This window comes from Buteo buteo, chromosome 19 (assembly GCF_964188355.1).
Source record: "Buteo buteo chromosome 19, bButBut1.hap1.1, whole genome shotgun sequence".
Lineage (NCBI taxonomy): Eukaryota > Metazoa > Chordata > Aves > Accipitriformes > Accipitridae > Buteo > Buteo buteo.
This window is the reverse complement of record NC_134189.1, coordinates 13,058,151-13,074,247: the sequence shown is the minus strand read 5'-3', so window position 1 is coordinate 13,074,247 and position 16,097 is coordinate 13,058,151. Positions and strand designations below refer to the sequence as shown.

Below are 16,097 nucleotides of genomic sequence, written 5' to 3'. Positions count from 1 at the left end.
ACTCATGCCTTGGGACAGAGCAGACGGATGACTAGACCTTCGAGTATGGCCAGACAGGGATGACTTCATCCTACAAAACAGTAGGAAAATCAGCCCTGGATTTACAGCAGCTGTTTGCAGTTGGGAGCAGGCACAAAAGCAGCAGCTTTTCAGCAGGCTGGCCTGAGTTGGCTTATACTTGGCAAAAGCCTGGCACATCCTGGGCCGGGGATGGCAGCAGTCGCAGCAAGGAGCCGCACACTCCAACTGTGTTAAAGGGGGGCTGCCCTTCTCTGCCACAGCGAAGGACCGGTACCACAGTCTTGCTTGGTTTTACGCACACCTCTCAAACTCGAGCTCCTCAGATATTTTCCAGGATGCATTTTCTGCTAATAAACCCAACGGTACTTTCAGCGCAGAAACCCTGGGCTCTCACAGGCCTCTGCTTGCAGGGGAGGGAGGCTGAGGACAGCCAAATGCAACATGCACTTTGCACGAAGCAGTTTTTCAAAAGCAAGTGGGGAAGGAGCACCAAACTCCCATGTGCTGAATGACTCCATCACCAGCTGGACCCTCGCTGGAGGGGGTCGCTGCTCTTGTCCCCGCCGGCCGCTGGGGAACTCCGCCATCCCTCGGCGCCGGCTGTTCCCTGGGCCTCTGCCCTGCACTTGAAAGGAGCCTTTACACCTTCTGTCACTCGGCCAGCAAACACCGCTGTCATTACGTCCCATGACATCAGCTGCAGCAACGCAGCTCGTCATCAGCCCGTGACGCAAGCTGTAATAACCCCACTTGAACGCCACCAAACACGTCTCTTCTGTAAATAGCTCGTGGGCCCCGCAGGAAATTTCATCAGCTCTTCCTGCTTTGCTCGCTGCTGCCGCCTCAAATTTTGGGAGCCCTGGCTCCCCGCCTTTCCCCAGGCAGGCCCCGCCGGCAGCAGGAGAGGGCTGCGCACCCTGCCTCGTCTTTACACCCCGTTTGGCTCCTCCGGGGCCGGGCAGCCACCGCCGTCCTTCCCGCCGGCATTACGAGGAGCAGCACCGGGGTTGCCCAGGGATGCGCCCAGGGATGCGCCCAGGGATGCGCCCAGGGATGCGCCCAGGGATGCGCCCAGGGATGCGCCCAGGCGCGTCCTCGGCCCTCCTCGAGGAGAGGCTGCGGGGATGGCGGCAGAGGGCTGGCAGCCTTCCCGGAGGACACCGTCGCACCAGGGGCTGGCCGCTCAGGGGAGAGGGAAGGGGCTGCCGGGGAAGCCCCCGCGCCCACGAGGGCGAGTACGCCGATGCTGCAAGTCGCACACGAGCCCAAGCCCCACGCCGCTCTTGTTGGTCTAAATTTCAGCCGGCGGTGGCTTTCTTCGGCACCACGCAGCCGGCCCCCCCGGCAGCAGGGGCTGGAGCCTGCCGTCGCCCTCCTCCTGGCCGGCTCTGAGGGACGCGGTATCGCTTCCAAAACTGGCAGGAGGCTCCCTGGCAAAGGCAGCAAACCCAGCCTGGCCGCCCTGCAGGCAGCGGGACGGGGGAGCTGGGCCAGAGCCCGGGCAGAGCCCCGGGCTGGCGGCGGTGGCCGGCGGCCGGCAGGGAGGTGGTGGCAGCGGCTGCTCCCTCCCGCCAGGGATGGCTTCCCACTTCTCCGTCCCAGCAGCAGCTGCCGCCCCACGGCCCCGGCTGCTCCTGTTGCGAGTGGGAGCTGCCGCAGCCTGCCTCGGCGCTGGCCCCGCCGCCTGGCATCGGCTGCGGAGAACAACTTCTTCAGTTTAGGGGAGCTCCGGCCAGCACTAAGGGAAACCTCAAACCACATGCACAGGTTTGGCATGGTTAGAGATGAAACCAAAAGAGAGCTACTGGAGCTGGGTGTCCTTTGCCTCTGTTAAGGAAACACATCGTTGCCAGGCCCATGATGTTCCCATCTCATTTACAACTAGACCGGTTCAGCTTTTATGCCAACTGTGAAGAGCCTCTGTGCCCAGTTGTACCACTATAGAGATGAAGCTGCTAGTAAGCGAGATCATTGTGAATCTTCAGTGCAAACACCTCCCAGCTCAGAAACAGGAATAGCTGTGTTGGTCAAACATGAATTTTACTAGAGGAGAGAAGGGCAAAGGTGAAGCTCCTGGAAATGCCAGAAGTAAGACCGAGCTGGCAAACCAGTTCTTGGGAGAAGCCAAAGCATGGCCACAACTACATGCAGAAGAGGTAGAACATACAATTTTAGCCTGCCCAGGCAACTTTTAAGCATCACCCTGCTTTATGAAAACAGAATAAACCCAATTCATATTCAAACGTGGCAGCTACTTCTGGTGTAATTCGCGTGATCTGATGCCAACATTCTCCACGTTCCTTGAATTTGCTTTGCCTTTAAAAAAAAAACAAACCAAAACATCCATCCTGAGACCTCAAGCTCTCACAGGTCATTTACTGGAGTTGGCTCTTACAAGTCACTGTAAAACATGTATCTTGAGTCAAGTAACTGATAAACAGCGCAGCTGTAGATGCCCAGACTCAGTGTGAGCCAACACAAGAGGAGGATTAGGCATATCTTGCCCAGGCAGTTCACAGATGTTTGCTGACAGCCAAGGAACAGTGACGAAGGAGCAGAAGGCCCCGCTCCAGGCACAGGGCTGTTCTGGTCAGCACCAGCCCCACTCCCTCCTCAGCCGAACCCCACTCCTTCCCACCCCTGCCAGCCCCTAAGCCTGCATACCAGGAGGAGACAATCAATCCCTTACACAGGTACAGGCTGGGAGGCATTTCCTCTACATCAGACATTTGAGTCCAGGCCTCCTGGACATCTCTTTCTCAATCTCAACTCACCTAAAAATTTGCCCACAACCACCGAGGTCTCCAGCACCCACCCTCTTTCCCCCCAACAGCTCTTGTTCTTCACACCCTCAGCCCCTCCTGCCCATTTTTCTCCTTACAAGCTCTCACCCCACAATGCTTCACCTTTGGCTTTCCAATACTGTCCACAAATCACAGTTTCCGCTCCTTCCATCACGCTCGACCCAGTTTGACTCCTTGGCCAGCTTGTTCCTTTCCCTTGCCTGCCTGTTACCTCCTGGCACCCAAGCTGCAGTAAGAAAGCCCTTTTAAACCTTGGAGCAAGGAAGGGGACCAGTACACATACAGTCTGCTCTAAAATCTGCAAGACCAGGAACTGGAACAGAGCCACTAAAAATTAGTGTCTCTAAACATGCAAAAATAGATAACCTTTGAAATTATAGCTAGCCTAGGTTCAGATGGAGGCTTGGAGGATGGAGAGGGAGACCTGACAAAGGCTAGCCAGCCCCAAGACCACCCTGCAGTTTTATACCCTCACTCTACAATGTGGGTTTAGCTAAGCTTTCCAAAGCAAAAGATGAAACTTAGCAGTAACATCGATCCCACTTTGTCCTCAAGTTACTTTTAAAATATGGCAGAGGTCAAAACCAAGCAGACATGGGACCGGATACATGTTGTCCCAGGCTCTTCATTCTCTGCAAGTTCAGAATAATTGTATCTCAGTGGAATTTTTATGACAAGCAGCTTCATGAAGTGGTGGCACTAGTGTTGTGGTGAGTGCCACACAGTTGCTCTATCACTCCCCCTCCTCAACTGGACAGGGGAGAGAAAATATAACAAAAGGCTCGTGGGTCGAGATAATGACAGGGAGAGATCACTCAACCAATTACTGTCATGGGCAAAACAGACTTGACTTGGGGAAAATTAATTTATTGCCAATCAAACCAGAGTAGGGTAATGTGAAATAAAACCAATCTTAAAACACCTTACTCCCACCCCTTCCTTCTTCCTGGGAACAGCTTCACTCCCAAATTCTCTACCTACCCCCCCCAGCAGCACAGGGGGACGGGGAATGGGGGTTGCGGTCAGTTCATCACACGTTGTCTCTGCTGCTCCTTCCTCCTCAGGGGCAGGACTCCTCACTCTTCCCCTGCTCCAGCGTGGGGTCCCTCCCACAGGAGAGAGTCCTCCGCAAACCTCTCCAACGCGGGTCCTTCTTATGGGCTGCAGTTCTTCATGAACTGCTCCAGCGTGGGTCCTTCCACGGGCTGCAGTCCTTCAGGAAGAGACTGCTCCAGCGTGGGTCCCCTGCAGGGTCACAAGTCCTGCCAGAAAACCCGCTCCAGCTTGGGCTCCTCTCTCCATGGGTCCTGCCAGGACCCTGCTCCAGCGCAGGCTTCCCACAGGATCACAGTCTCCTTCAGGCACCCACCTGCCCCGGCATGGGTTCCTCCATGGGCTGCATGTAGATATCTGCTCCACCGTGGACCTCCCTGGGCTGCAGGGGGACAGCCTGCCTCACCATGGTCTTCCCCATGGGCTGCAGGGGAAATCTCTGCTCCGGCACCTGGAGCACCTCCTGCCCTCCTTCACTGACCTGGGGGTCTGCAGGGTTGTCTCTCTTACATGTTCTCACTCTTCTCTCTGGCTGCAGTTTCTGTGCCACAGGAACTTTTTTACCCCTTCTTAAATCTGTTATCCCAGAAGCGCTACCACCATCACTGATGGGCTCAGCCTTGGCCAGTGGCGGGTCTGTCTCGGAGCCGGCTGGCATTGGCTCTGTCGGACACAGGGGAAGCTTCCAGCAGCTTCTCACAGAAGCCACCCCTGTAACCCCCCCACTACCAAAACGTCGCCACACAAACCCAATACAACCAGACACACCTAACACCACCTCCTTCCCCCACACCACTATCAGCCCTGTACTACAACTGGCAACTCCAGTGGGCATCGAATAGAAGTCTAGACTTTGGAAAAAAAATTTTCCCTGGAGATTAGCACCGTAACTAAGAGGCAGCACGGTCCATGGACACCTTTGTCTGCTGTGATGTTTAAATGCACTAGACAGTATTGAAATCTTACAGCAAGACCAGGCACATACTTGATGTGAATTCTAGACATCAAGAGGATGCCACATAGCAAAACTAATGTTTGTTGCGCGAACTCGCCCACCCACTGGCTTTTGCTTGAGGAGGCATACAGCAAGCATCGGTTCAACCGTACAAAAACAAGCCTTTAGGCATTGGTTTGGTTTCTGCAACAGCAGAAGTCTTTTACCTACAAAGTGTTGCCTGCAAGCATTGGGAAGGAAGAAAGCAAGAGTGACTCTTTCAAGCTTCACACACAGCACAGAAAGACCCAAACTAGACAATAATCCATTTGGTTCTTTTATTAGCAGAAGTTAAGAATACAGCAAGTAATAAGATCCCATCTTACATGGAACCATCACCAGAGTCCCCAACCATCAAAACCCCAGAATGTGCTTCATTGCTTCCAACAGTAAGCAATTTTTAAAAAGAAATATACTGAACAAGGCCACTATTTAATGGGGAAGGAAAGAAGCTGTAGGTCCTAACTATTCTATGGCAATAACCTGCACACAGAGCAAGCAAGCCTCTGACTGCTGAGAGTAAGGCATTCAGGTGCCAACCTGGGAAGAGTTCTCAGCAAGAGCTACAGAAAAGTGCACAGCTAGGTTGTTTTTATTGGAACACACAAACTTCTTGAATGGAGAGACTGACTGGGTTAAGAATAGCAGGTGGAGTACTGTGTTTTTGTAATAGTTCTGTGCTGTGTAGGACCAGGTTACAATCACCCTTCAAGGAGCGAACATGGGATGATCCAGGATGGAGACTGCCACTTCTGCTGGTACTGTTACAGAGGTATCCCAAAGCGCCTTACAGACAACTCTGATTCTGATATGTACCACACTTTTCTCAGATACCAGTATACTTACTGCCAGGCAACTCTACATCTTTGTCCAGGATGCCAGTGCTATTAGCCCTTACATCCAAGTTAATACTGCTCTTTACTTCATTTTAGTACCACACAGACCTGTGATAAACTACTTCTGGCCCTACAGGCATCCAGTGTAGTGATCCTACTGAGAACACATCCCTCTAAGCTCACAGACTCTGCTGCAGCACCTCTTTCTGCAGCTGACCTTGCTCTCAGAAGCTTTACAAAGACTCCATTCGTGGGGTGAAGCCTTAATATCCAGTCAACTTTAGGAAGGCATTCTGCTTCTACTTGACTTTGTTGGGCAAAGTAACTCCCCAAAACACACTCCGTGATATCCAAGGAAGATCTTTGCAATCCACATTTTCCTCTAAGGATGAAAATTCAAACTTGCAGGAGTCTTAAAAAACAAACAAACAACAACAAAAAAACTCCACACAACAAAAAACCCACCCTTTACCTTCCTTCCTTGTGAAATACAGCATTTCATAGCTGTTTAACTCATCTGTGAGAGAGGTAATTGCTCTGAATTTCCAACTAAACACTCCAAGCAATACCTGTGCCATAACAAACAAAATGTTCAAATCTCATCTTACAACTCCAAAGATTCTCCTTCAGTCTGACTTCTGACTGGGCTCCAAAGATCAAACTACATCAATTACACAGGAGAAGGGTATATGCCTCCCCTTATATAGGAGGTGCATTTGCTCCACAGCAATCCAACTGAACTCATAGTTTTAGGTTTAAGAAATACCAGCAGTCCCATTGCTAAAGCACAGATGGGAAGCAGACCTAAGGAAAAAAAAAATAAAAAAAAAAGGAACTGCATTGGGCTGATCGTGGATTTTTCCTCTTAAAAAGAAAAACCTGCAAACTCCCTTGGCATATGGTCTGACACATGAGAAGGTAATGTGCTTGAGGTCTGCAGTAACTCTTAACTCCAAGTCCTGGAGCACACAGCTTCCTCTTTCCAGTCCATCTTAACCCCACCTCTGTTTCCCCTCACATGCTCAACTATCTTTTGACAAATGTATTACCATCATTAGTTCAGACAAAACAGAACAGGCCTGCAAATGGCAACCATCGACTCAATGGGGGCCTTTGGGTATAGGCAGGCACTGATGGAGTTGGACTGTTTGCCATTTCATGTGCAGTTATCCTATCATGCTCCAATTCATATGATGAGAAACAAAACAACTAACTGTAAGATCCACTATCCAAAACTATACAGGTCACACAAGCTTGGAAGGCAGCTGTCCCACACACTTAGGCAGGGCACAGATGTATCTTTCCAGTTACTTGAGTAAATAAACCTCCTAACACTGTGACCTGAATGACGATGTAATTAATTCAGCCTTCACAACCCTTGTTTACACATACTGAATCTACTCCAAGTGCTGGCCAGGACCCCACATTGCCCAGGGCATGCCAGCCACCAGGAAAATCTGCAGGGCCAACGTGCTTCACTCCTGGGAATTTTACCTGGTCCTCCTGCAATCATTTATTTTGTGCAAAATTGAAACAGTGTGTGGTACTTGCATGTTGCATTCTTTACAAAACCCCTTTTCCCCCCACCCATTGTTTAAAACATTTATATAAATTTTATTTAAACAGAAAGTTAGAAATCTTATTTACAATTTTTTTCTCCCAAAAGAGCATCTAAAATCAACTCCCAAACCCTCCAAGAGGATATAAATTTAACCTTGATTTTTTTCTTAAAAAAAAAAAGGAAACTGCTAAGCTATCCCTCCCCAGTTCTACAAATAAATATGGCATTGAACAGAAGCCGATTTGGAAAGGGTCCTCTGTAGCTCAATCTGTAGATCCCAAGAATAAGTTAGGGTTTCAGAACTTCCTGGTCTTCAAATTGATTCATTCCATTGCTTGAGGTATAGAATTTATCTTGGTTAGTCAGAATCCCCATGAAGCTCCATGCCCCATCAGTTGAAACTTGGATTCTTCTTAGGTATTCATTTTGCTAGCCTGTATGCTTCAACCGCGCTTGCGGTGCTATTTTGGTTACTATCTTGGGCTGAAGGCTGGTTTTACTGCATCCCATCTTCTTCCGTGCAGCCTCCTCCAACTGTGAAACGGAACTCCTGGAGGTTTGAAACCCCGTGGAAGTGCACAAATGCGCCAGCCACTACAAAGACGTGAAACAGCTGATGGGAGTGGAACTGCGGAAAAGAAAACACTTCTGTTCAGCTGGGGTACTTTGGGTTCTAGTGCTACCCTGTCTCCAAAAAAGCCACACATTCAGCTGAAGTACACAGTAACATGTAGCAGTACCTCAAACCACAAGCTGCAAAGTTCTCCAAGTTGTGTGTTAAAGCCCATCCCTCTTCTATCATTAGCGAAATAATCAAACTCTACACACACACACACACACCCCCCCTTTCCTTCACAATCATCTTGACCAGCTGGTCATTCAACAAATATGTTACATAAATGCTATAGCACATCTTTGTGAAGGGACAAGAATAATTTCAGAGCTTTGGGCAAAAGGCTTAAGCAGGACACTTTTAACATTAGTTCCTTCACAACACACACCAGTGGTTTATTGATAGAAAGGGCTCTCTCATACAGCTAACAGGTACAAACTCTGCTCTGGTCACAGGCATAAGTTCTACCAAGTGGATTTTGAACGTTATTTTCTTTCTCTGCCACAGAGAAACAGAACAGAAAAAATGGTATTATATTAAAACCTAGAAACAACCAGATGTTCTGAATGAATGCCCAGGATGCTATTGATTATAGTACAACAGAATGAAAACCATCAGGGAGCTACATGACAAAGCATGCCCTTGTTTGAGGGAAGCCATACCAATATGGATAATGCTCTTGAAAAATTTCTACAAATATGTATTTGCACGCTCCATGGGAAGCTTGGAAAAGAACTGGTGGTACCCCAGTGCCTTTGGAGCCTAGCTCATTATCATAACAAGGCTTTGTTTGGCTATTTAAACAAACCTGGCAAACTGGTGCTGTGCAAAAGCCACTCAAACCACCCAGGCCTCATTCTCACTTCTAGTCTTCTTCAGGGGCCTTGAACTATCTTAGTGGAAGTACCGTGGCCTTCTAAAGTTCTACCTCCCTCTCATCTCTACTCTTGCTCTACCCGATTTCTTTCTCTACATCTTCCCCACATATTTCCCCTCCAGTCTTCATGATCCTTTCCCTCACACCAAGTTTCCCCCACCCACCCACTTGCTCACCCCACTTTCCCTTCTCCTGGGCCAGAGATTCCTCCAACATCTACCATCTCTACCCAGTGTTTTCACTTGCTGCACAAGATGAGGAGCCAGACATGGTGAAGATCCCAAAGAACACAGCGAACATCAGAGAAATAACCATGCACTATTATGCGCAGAAGCAAGGCAAGACGCGTGTTTGTAGGATCTTCAACACACACACACAAAGGTTTGCAAAGCTGCTTACCCATCTATTAAAGCTATCTAGTACATGTGTGGGGTGAATTTGCATACCAGCAGTTATCTCAGACTGGCCAGTTTGTGGTAACTCAGCAAGAGAGGCACCAGGTAAGCTGGGGTCAGAGAGCCCAGAGTTGTTTGACCCCTTAAGACCTATGCTTCTAGTGAAGCCGTTTGATACTTGCAATAAGAAAACATTGACACAACATCCTCCAGCCTCAAGGGGAACCAGCTTTCACGTTGGTCTCCTCATCCAGTCATTCTGTAGACTCACCCAGATGTCACACTTGCCAGGGAAGAATCTCTCCGGGATGCGGGCAGCATATAGTGCAGCACCAGTGATGTACAGGCATGCCATGAGTGCCAGCCAGCCTATCTGCCCCATTGTGGCTGCTTTCAGGAGCCCCTCAGAGATGACAAAGTGCAGCGTGGGAATAACCCCACTAAGACCCAGACCTAGAAATACTCCTGGGAGGTAAAGAAAATGTGGGAGAGTCAGGTTTGAATACAGTGGTGGTAAAGGGAAACAGTGAAAACACAAAAGCTATAGAAGGAAAACTCAATATTTGCCAAAGCAGCAGAAAGGCAACAACTCTTGATGCTGGAGGTCCCCAGAAGAGCTTTATTGGAAAGGAAGTTAAAGAACGCACAGAATTGCTTCATATACCAGAAGCTAATTAGTTATATATTCCAGCAGATACTGAAATATTTCATTTACTGATTGCGTCCACCAGCTTTAATGTACATTAAGCCAGTTACACATCTTGGACTGTAGAGGGCACTGAGACTACATGAACTACGTCTCACTTTACCATAATCTCTCAAGAGTAAGACAACAAGGAGAGACAACAAAGAGATTATTTATCATACAGTGTACAAGTAGTCCTAGGAAACAGAAAAGTAGCATCTGCAGCTCACCTGATCTGCCATATATGAGAACATGGTTGATTTTAGATTTTAGTGGCAAGTACAGAAATCTTGTGTGAAAAAAAAAGTGCATGGAGGGAATAAACATGTCCCATCTACTGATTTTAAGTCTGGAATGCTGAACTTTCTGAAGGTACACCCATAGCTTGTCCAGGAAATCTAGATTTACTGTAGACAGCATGTGCAGGTTAGGTAACAAGAAATATTACTATTCAGCCCAGCTGTGTGCACATTCCATAGCTGCCCCCTAAAGCTTTCTCTTTCTTCCTATCTCAGAATGTGAAACCAAATCTGGTTTTGTTCTTTTGATCACGTGAAGAGAAAAACTAGGCTCTTTGTTTTGAATATGTATTTTATCTAGGCAAATCATTCAGACTAATTCATTCAATGATTTGCTAGTGTCTAAGCCTAGTATTACAAAACCAAGACAAACAGTAGACGTACCCATACATACACCAAGCAGTCAGTCATTTTTTGAGAGCAAAGTTGCTAGGCATAGCTAGAAATACTTTGCACTACCCTTCCTACTGCATGTGTTACTGTCCATTTCAGGAATGCACTTCCAGGACTTGCACCAGCCCTTATCTGTGCATCCAGTTGGCTATAATAAATGCTGAAAGAAAACCCATCAAGCTCCCAATCCAAGAATATTAGCTCTCCATAAAATTACGCTCTCGTAAATCTTCCTAAGATGGCTTTTCCAAGTGGCAAGTAGGAAGGAGGAAAGGCAGTCAAGAAGCAAAACAGTTAACATCAGGTCTTACCTGCCCTTACACCCCGGTATTCAGGGGTCGCAAACATGTCCCATTGTGAGACAATTATGGCTGCGATGCCCAGGACACAAATCACAATCAAGTAGATGAAGCAAGGCTGAGGGTTGCAATAGAAGGAGTAGTACAGCCATGGTACAAAGCTGCCCATTATGAGAAGTGCAATACCAGAATAATCCAGCCTAGAAGGAAACAAAAAAATCAGTTTGATAAGAAATGTGAACCTTTGGAAGTCCTCATAACAACACTCTATTCTTTAGTGGACCAACTGTCTACTTCTTACTCCAAAATAAAGTTATTCTCACTATTCCAACTTAATTCCCAATGCCAACTGTTCCACCAATGCCCTCCCGCAGTCATGGATTACCTTGATAGACAGCTAGTAAGGCCATTTTTGGACAGTCATCAGCAATACATACAGTAGCCTTTAGACCAAAGTTTTTGAAGGAAACTCAGATTTAAGCTTCTGATGAGGAAAAAAAAGCAGCACAAGCGTCCTCTGAACAGAAAAAGGGGCACACAGTATGTTCTGAGAGCACAGCCAACACAAACACTTTAGTATCTGACAAGCATAAGTTAGTTAGGCATCAGCTTAAGTGAACACTGGGGAATAACATTGCAATTTTTCAATCACACTGTTTTTCTATACACCAGTGAAGATAAAGAATTCCTACAGCCATTGCTTTTTACCACACCCTGACAAAATGCTCCTACACAAGATGGAGTTAATTTTTCAGTAGGGAATTTTAATTGCTGGGTTACTTTAGAGGTGGTCTTGCAGATTACACAATCCTAGGTTGAATAATCTTAGGAAATATGAGATATTTAGCAGCCAGCAAAAAAAGAATGCATAGTAAAACCAAAAGACCAAGACATCTTGATACACATCGTGGAGCTGTCTTACATAAGTTTAAGATTCAAAGTTACTCAGAATAGTTTAAATGACAAGAAGTGACAGTTGCATTAAAAATTCAAAGTCCTGCAACTAAGCTTTAGGTATATTACTTACAGCAGCAAGATGCATGCACGTCTGCCAAACAGCAGAAAACGACGGTGTTTTAAGGCTAAAATGACAGCATGAAAACTCATGCTGAAACAAACAATAATTAGAAGAAGCTGCATTGAATCTCTGCTCCGCTCTGTTCCAAAGTACATGCACTCATGCAGTGAACAACTCCTACACTGGCGCTCCAGGCATAAATCCCAACCCTGTTTTCCCACCTGTTTCCTATTTGGCCTACCCTGTCCTTTAGGCACTTACTTGGAGAAGAGCCGGGAAACACCTTCTGAGTGGCAATAAACTGTGTGGAAGAGCCATGAGAAGGAGAGGCAGAGTATGGCTCCCAAGAAAAACAATCCAACAACCACTTTCTCCTGCACAGGTGCTACAAAGGACATGTTTGGCCGGAACATGTAGAAGATTCCCAGACAAAGGAAGAACACGCATCCTGAAAAACAATAAGGCAGAAAGGTGTCAAGTTCACGCATACTGAAAGCTTTTCTTTCTAAAAGCCTGACTTTAATGTAGAGGAGCACTAAACATAGGAGCTGCATGACAACCAGCAGCACACATGCAGAATAAAGTACTGCCCTACTTCAGTTATGCATTCCAACCACATTTCTGTCTCGGACTGATGCAATACAGACTTGCATGGATTCTATTTTTACTTGTTTTGCAGGATGCCTGACACTAGTTGTACATTCTAGAACAATTAAAAAAAATCTGTTGCAAAATGTAAAAAGAGAAGAGCATAGTTCAAAGAAACCCTTTCCCTTCGAGGCTCCTTGCAAGCTGAAAACCATTCATACAAGCTGCAACTTAAGCATGTTCTTGTGGCAAGAAGTGTGATCTCAATTAACACCTACACACCTGGAAAAAAAAGAACTTCTACCAGTAATTTATTAACAATCAGGAATTTTTTAATTCATTCATTTGTATTGAATGCCATAATTAAGGAAGTCCCATCCAACCCTGGTGGGATAAAATTAGGAGAGGGATACCAACCTGTTAATTTAACAGGTTACTAGTGGAATGATAATGCTGACCACCCCACACCCCTTTATACCTTGCTCTCAAAGAAAGACAGCAATGAAGACTATAAGCATTAGGGCAAGCTGAAAATACCTAGAAGATGTGTCCAGATGTTACCAGTCTCTGTATGTATTCTGAAGATACTCTTGAAACAAGCCCGGAAGGAAGGCATGGGTGGTCTGTGTCCATGCAACAGGTAGTCATTGTCCTTTAGCCAGTCGGGCAGAACATCATGGGGAATGACTCTCCATCGGCCCTCCCATACCTAGAAGTTAGAAGATTTTAGTTAAATGCAGGGAATTGAGTTCCACTGATGTATGGTAAAAGTCAGGAAACCCATATTAGTAAAAGTGTTAGTTAATCTATGACTACAGTAAACAGAAAAGGGTTGATGGGACATCTCTGGGAAAAAGGCTTTACACCTGAACTATAATGCTTAAGTTCCCTATTCAAAACAGTATCATTATGAAGTTGAGCTGCACCACCACAGAAAGAAACACTTCAGCATTTCACTGAACAGGAAAGTTACTGGACTTTTTTTACTGCTAACAAAGGGAAAGCATTTAATTCATTTCCGTGTTCTGTTTTTTCCACAGATCATCCTTGCTACTTAATTGAAGAAGCCTACACCTAGTTCCCTCCAAGAAATAAATAACTAAAAGCCTCTTCTTCCAACCACAAGCCAATCTGACTATATATCTGCTAGCATTTGTGGCAGTCTAGCAAAAAAGCTACTCATCAGCACTAATATGGGCCAGAAAGCATGAAGTGGCAAGAGTCCAGTGAGAAGTGTCCAATCCCTTATCCAGGTTGGAAGAAAAATGCTCTCACACTCCCAAAACAAATGGTGACAGATCAGTTAAGGCAACAGATCCATGACTCTGAATTCCACCAGATTTCTTCTTTATAGGGAGAGAAAGCATATATGCACAATCTATTCTTGCAGCTGGTTCCAAATGAAAGAAAGTGTGCACAGGTGTTCTTAGCACTGCTTCAGTAACATATGATACATGTAGTCTTCAGTTTGGTGTCAGAAGCAGCACTGCCAAGCACCGGGGTAGCAGGGAATTACTTTAAGTACCGGGGTTGTTTCTGCAGTGTTCCTTGCATTGGTCGTCTGGCTAGTAATACAGGAGCGAGCCTGAAGAATCCTGAAACACTAAGTTTAAAAAGCTACATTCTTATTTCAGTTTCAACAAGAGCCCAGAGTTTCTAAATCAATTCTCCACACTCCTTCATGGAAGCAAAAGAAATCTAATCAGAATAACCAACCCAGTTAAAGACTGGGTTCTTAAATACATTAAATAAGCAAATAACTGGTTTACTTCACGAACCAAAAATTTTAATTGAGGTAGGAACAGCAGGAGGGAATACATTTGACACAATCCACCCCACAGAACATCTAGAAGGGGGAAGATGCATAGTTTTTCTTTCTAAAAAAAAAAACCAAAAACAAAAAACCAAACAAACAGCAAAACAACCACTACACAAAAGATGACCAAGTAACTAGGGTCCCTCTGTAAAAACATCAAAGAATAGTTCATAAAACCAGCAGGAACAAGGGTATAAAGGGGCAGCACTCCTTTCACCAAGAAAGGAGGGTCAGAGACTGATATAGCCCCATGGCTCTAAAAAGTCGCAAAAATGATCGAAGGTCAGCAATTGCAAAATCTACAATGGATTTACTTAGTTACAGTTTTAATGCAGCCGTGTTTTCTTTTCAAGTAAGAGACAAAGCTTATTCTACAATGGATGCAAATGGTGCTGGAAAAGCAAAATATTTGCAAGTCTGAAAAAACCTGGGAAAAAAATGACCTTGTAAATGAAAGTGCCTTCAACGAGAAGGCTTTTATTCTGCTTTGCACTCATGGGTGTTTCTCAAGAGAGACTCCTCAGTTGCATGATCAGCTTTAGAGTCTCATTTGTAATCTCTATAGTACTGCACTTTACAATTTATTCATTTATGACTGACTGAGATCTTGAGAAGCTGTAGTGTTACTAGTTATAACAAGAGATGCCCATTCAGTGATGGCATGTACCTGCTCTCCCTCACATTAGTAGCATAGCTGCTGCAGGTATAGTCTGCTGCCCACTGGAGCTTCCTAAAAACAGAAACTACTTCAGCAGTTTTCACATGCCCTTACCTTACACACAAATTCTTCCATTCTCTCCATAGCATGGTGGGCTTGTAGAAGAGGTGACATACCCATAAATCCTTCATCTTCTTGAGGTGACTCATCATTGTGTTTATAATCCTCAGAACACTGGGAGGAAAAAAAAAATAGAGAAAATGCTTTGTAGAAAGATGAACAGAGAAAGGTGATGTTGTTTTGCATACAAAACTATGATTTGAGGTCTTGGCAAATAAAGTAGTCTTCTTTACTCATACGGCACTGAGGAAGGAGTTCAAAAGAACCAGCAAAAAAATTATTACGTTCTTAGGTATCCGAGAACAACTCACATGTCTAATCCATTTTGCGCATGTTTTCACCAGGTTTCAAAGAAAGAAGTCTTATTCTGTAAGTTACGCTTCATTAAAGCCCAGATATGGAGTCTGAGGCTTGCAGCCTACCCACCTCTAGGGAAGGTTTACTTCCTATTTTATGTTTCAATGTCACTATGCCTGCCTTAATGCCTCTATAACATATCTGGCATTTTAGGATAATAAAAGGCAAGCCAAGGAGAGGAAACCATTTACCTTGTTATAAATGTTTCGCCTCAATTTTTAGTTCAAATCTGAAGATCTATTCCATTTAACTGACTTCTCTTCAGTTCATAATCCAGGAACGGACATTAACTCACTTGTTTGACTTTCAAGGTATTTCAGAAACTAGTATGAAAGTTTTGCCAGTTAGACAAAGGCAAGTTATCAAAGAAAAGCAGTAACAGGCATCAGAATTTTAAGCAAAATTCAAATAAAGAGAAACATCCATAGCTCCAAGGTGTACCAAGAGAATTATGAAAACAAGAAAAAACCCCACAGCTTGGATATTCAGCTGGTACACACCACTGATAACTTTACAGGAACGAAGTTTGGTAGTTTTCTACCCTCTGTTGACTTTCACATCATCTACATATTACAATACACTCTAGCTTTCCATTTAGGAAAAAAGCAGGGGGCCCACAAAAGTTCTACACTCCTGTTTGCTTACTACAATGCTCATGGCTCCATTCAGTGCTTCAGCTTCCAAGGTAAACAAGTTTGAGAAAGCTAGAA

The 16,097-nt window shown here is 45.5% G+C and overlaps 1 protein-coding gene across 10 annotated transcripts in view; it reads right to left on the bottom strand.

Moving 5' to 3' along the window:
• Window positions 1–5,136: 5,136 nt before the first annotated feature.
• ADIPOR2 (adiponectin receptor 2) overlaps window positions 5,137–16,097 on the bottom strand; it is a 45,487-nt gene continuing 34,526 nt past the window's right edge. For 9 of the 10 annotated variants that reach the window (XM_075051132.1, XM_075051130.1, XM_075051136.1 and 6 more), the window contains 6 exons: window positions 15,025–15,144; window positions 12,974–13,145; window positions 12,110–12,296; window positions 10,843–11,030; window positions 9,426–9,619; window positions 5,137–7,897 (listed from right to left, as the gene is read on the bottom strand). In XM_075051132.1, the coding sequence (XP_074907233.1) occupies window positions 7,766–7,897; window positions 9,426–9,619; window positions 10,843–11,030; window positions 12,110–12,296; window positions 12,974–13,145; window positions 15,025–15,144 (993 nt within the window). In that variant the 3' untranslated portion in view covers window positions 5,137–7,765. The remainder of the gene's footprint in view (window positions 7,898–9,425; window positions 9,620–10,842; window positions 11,031–12,109; window positions 12,297–12,973; window positions 13,146–15,024; window positions 15,145–16,097) is intronic. The other variant, XM_075051139.1, reaches the window with a different exon arrangement.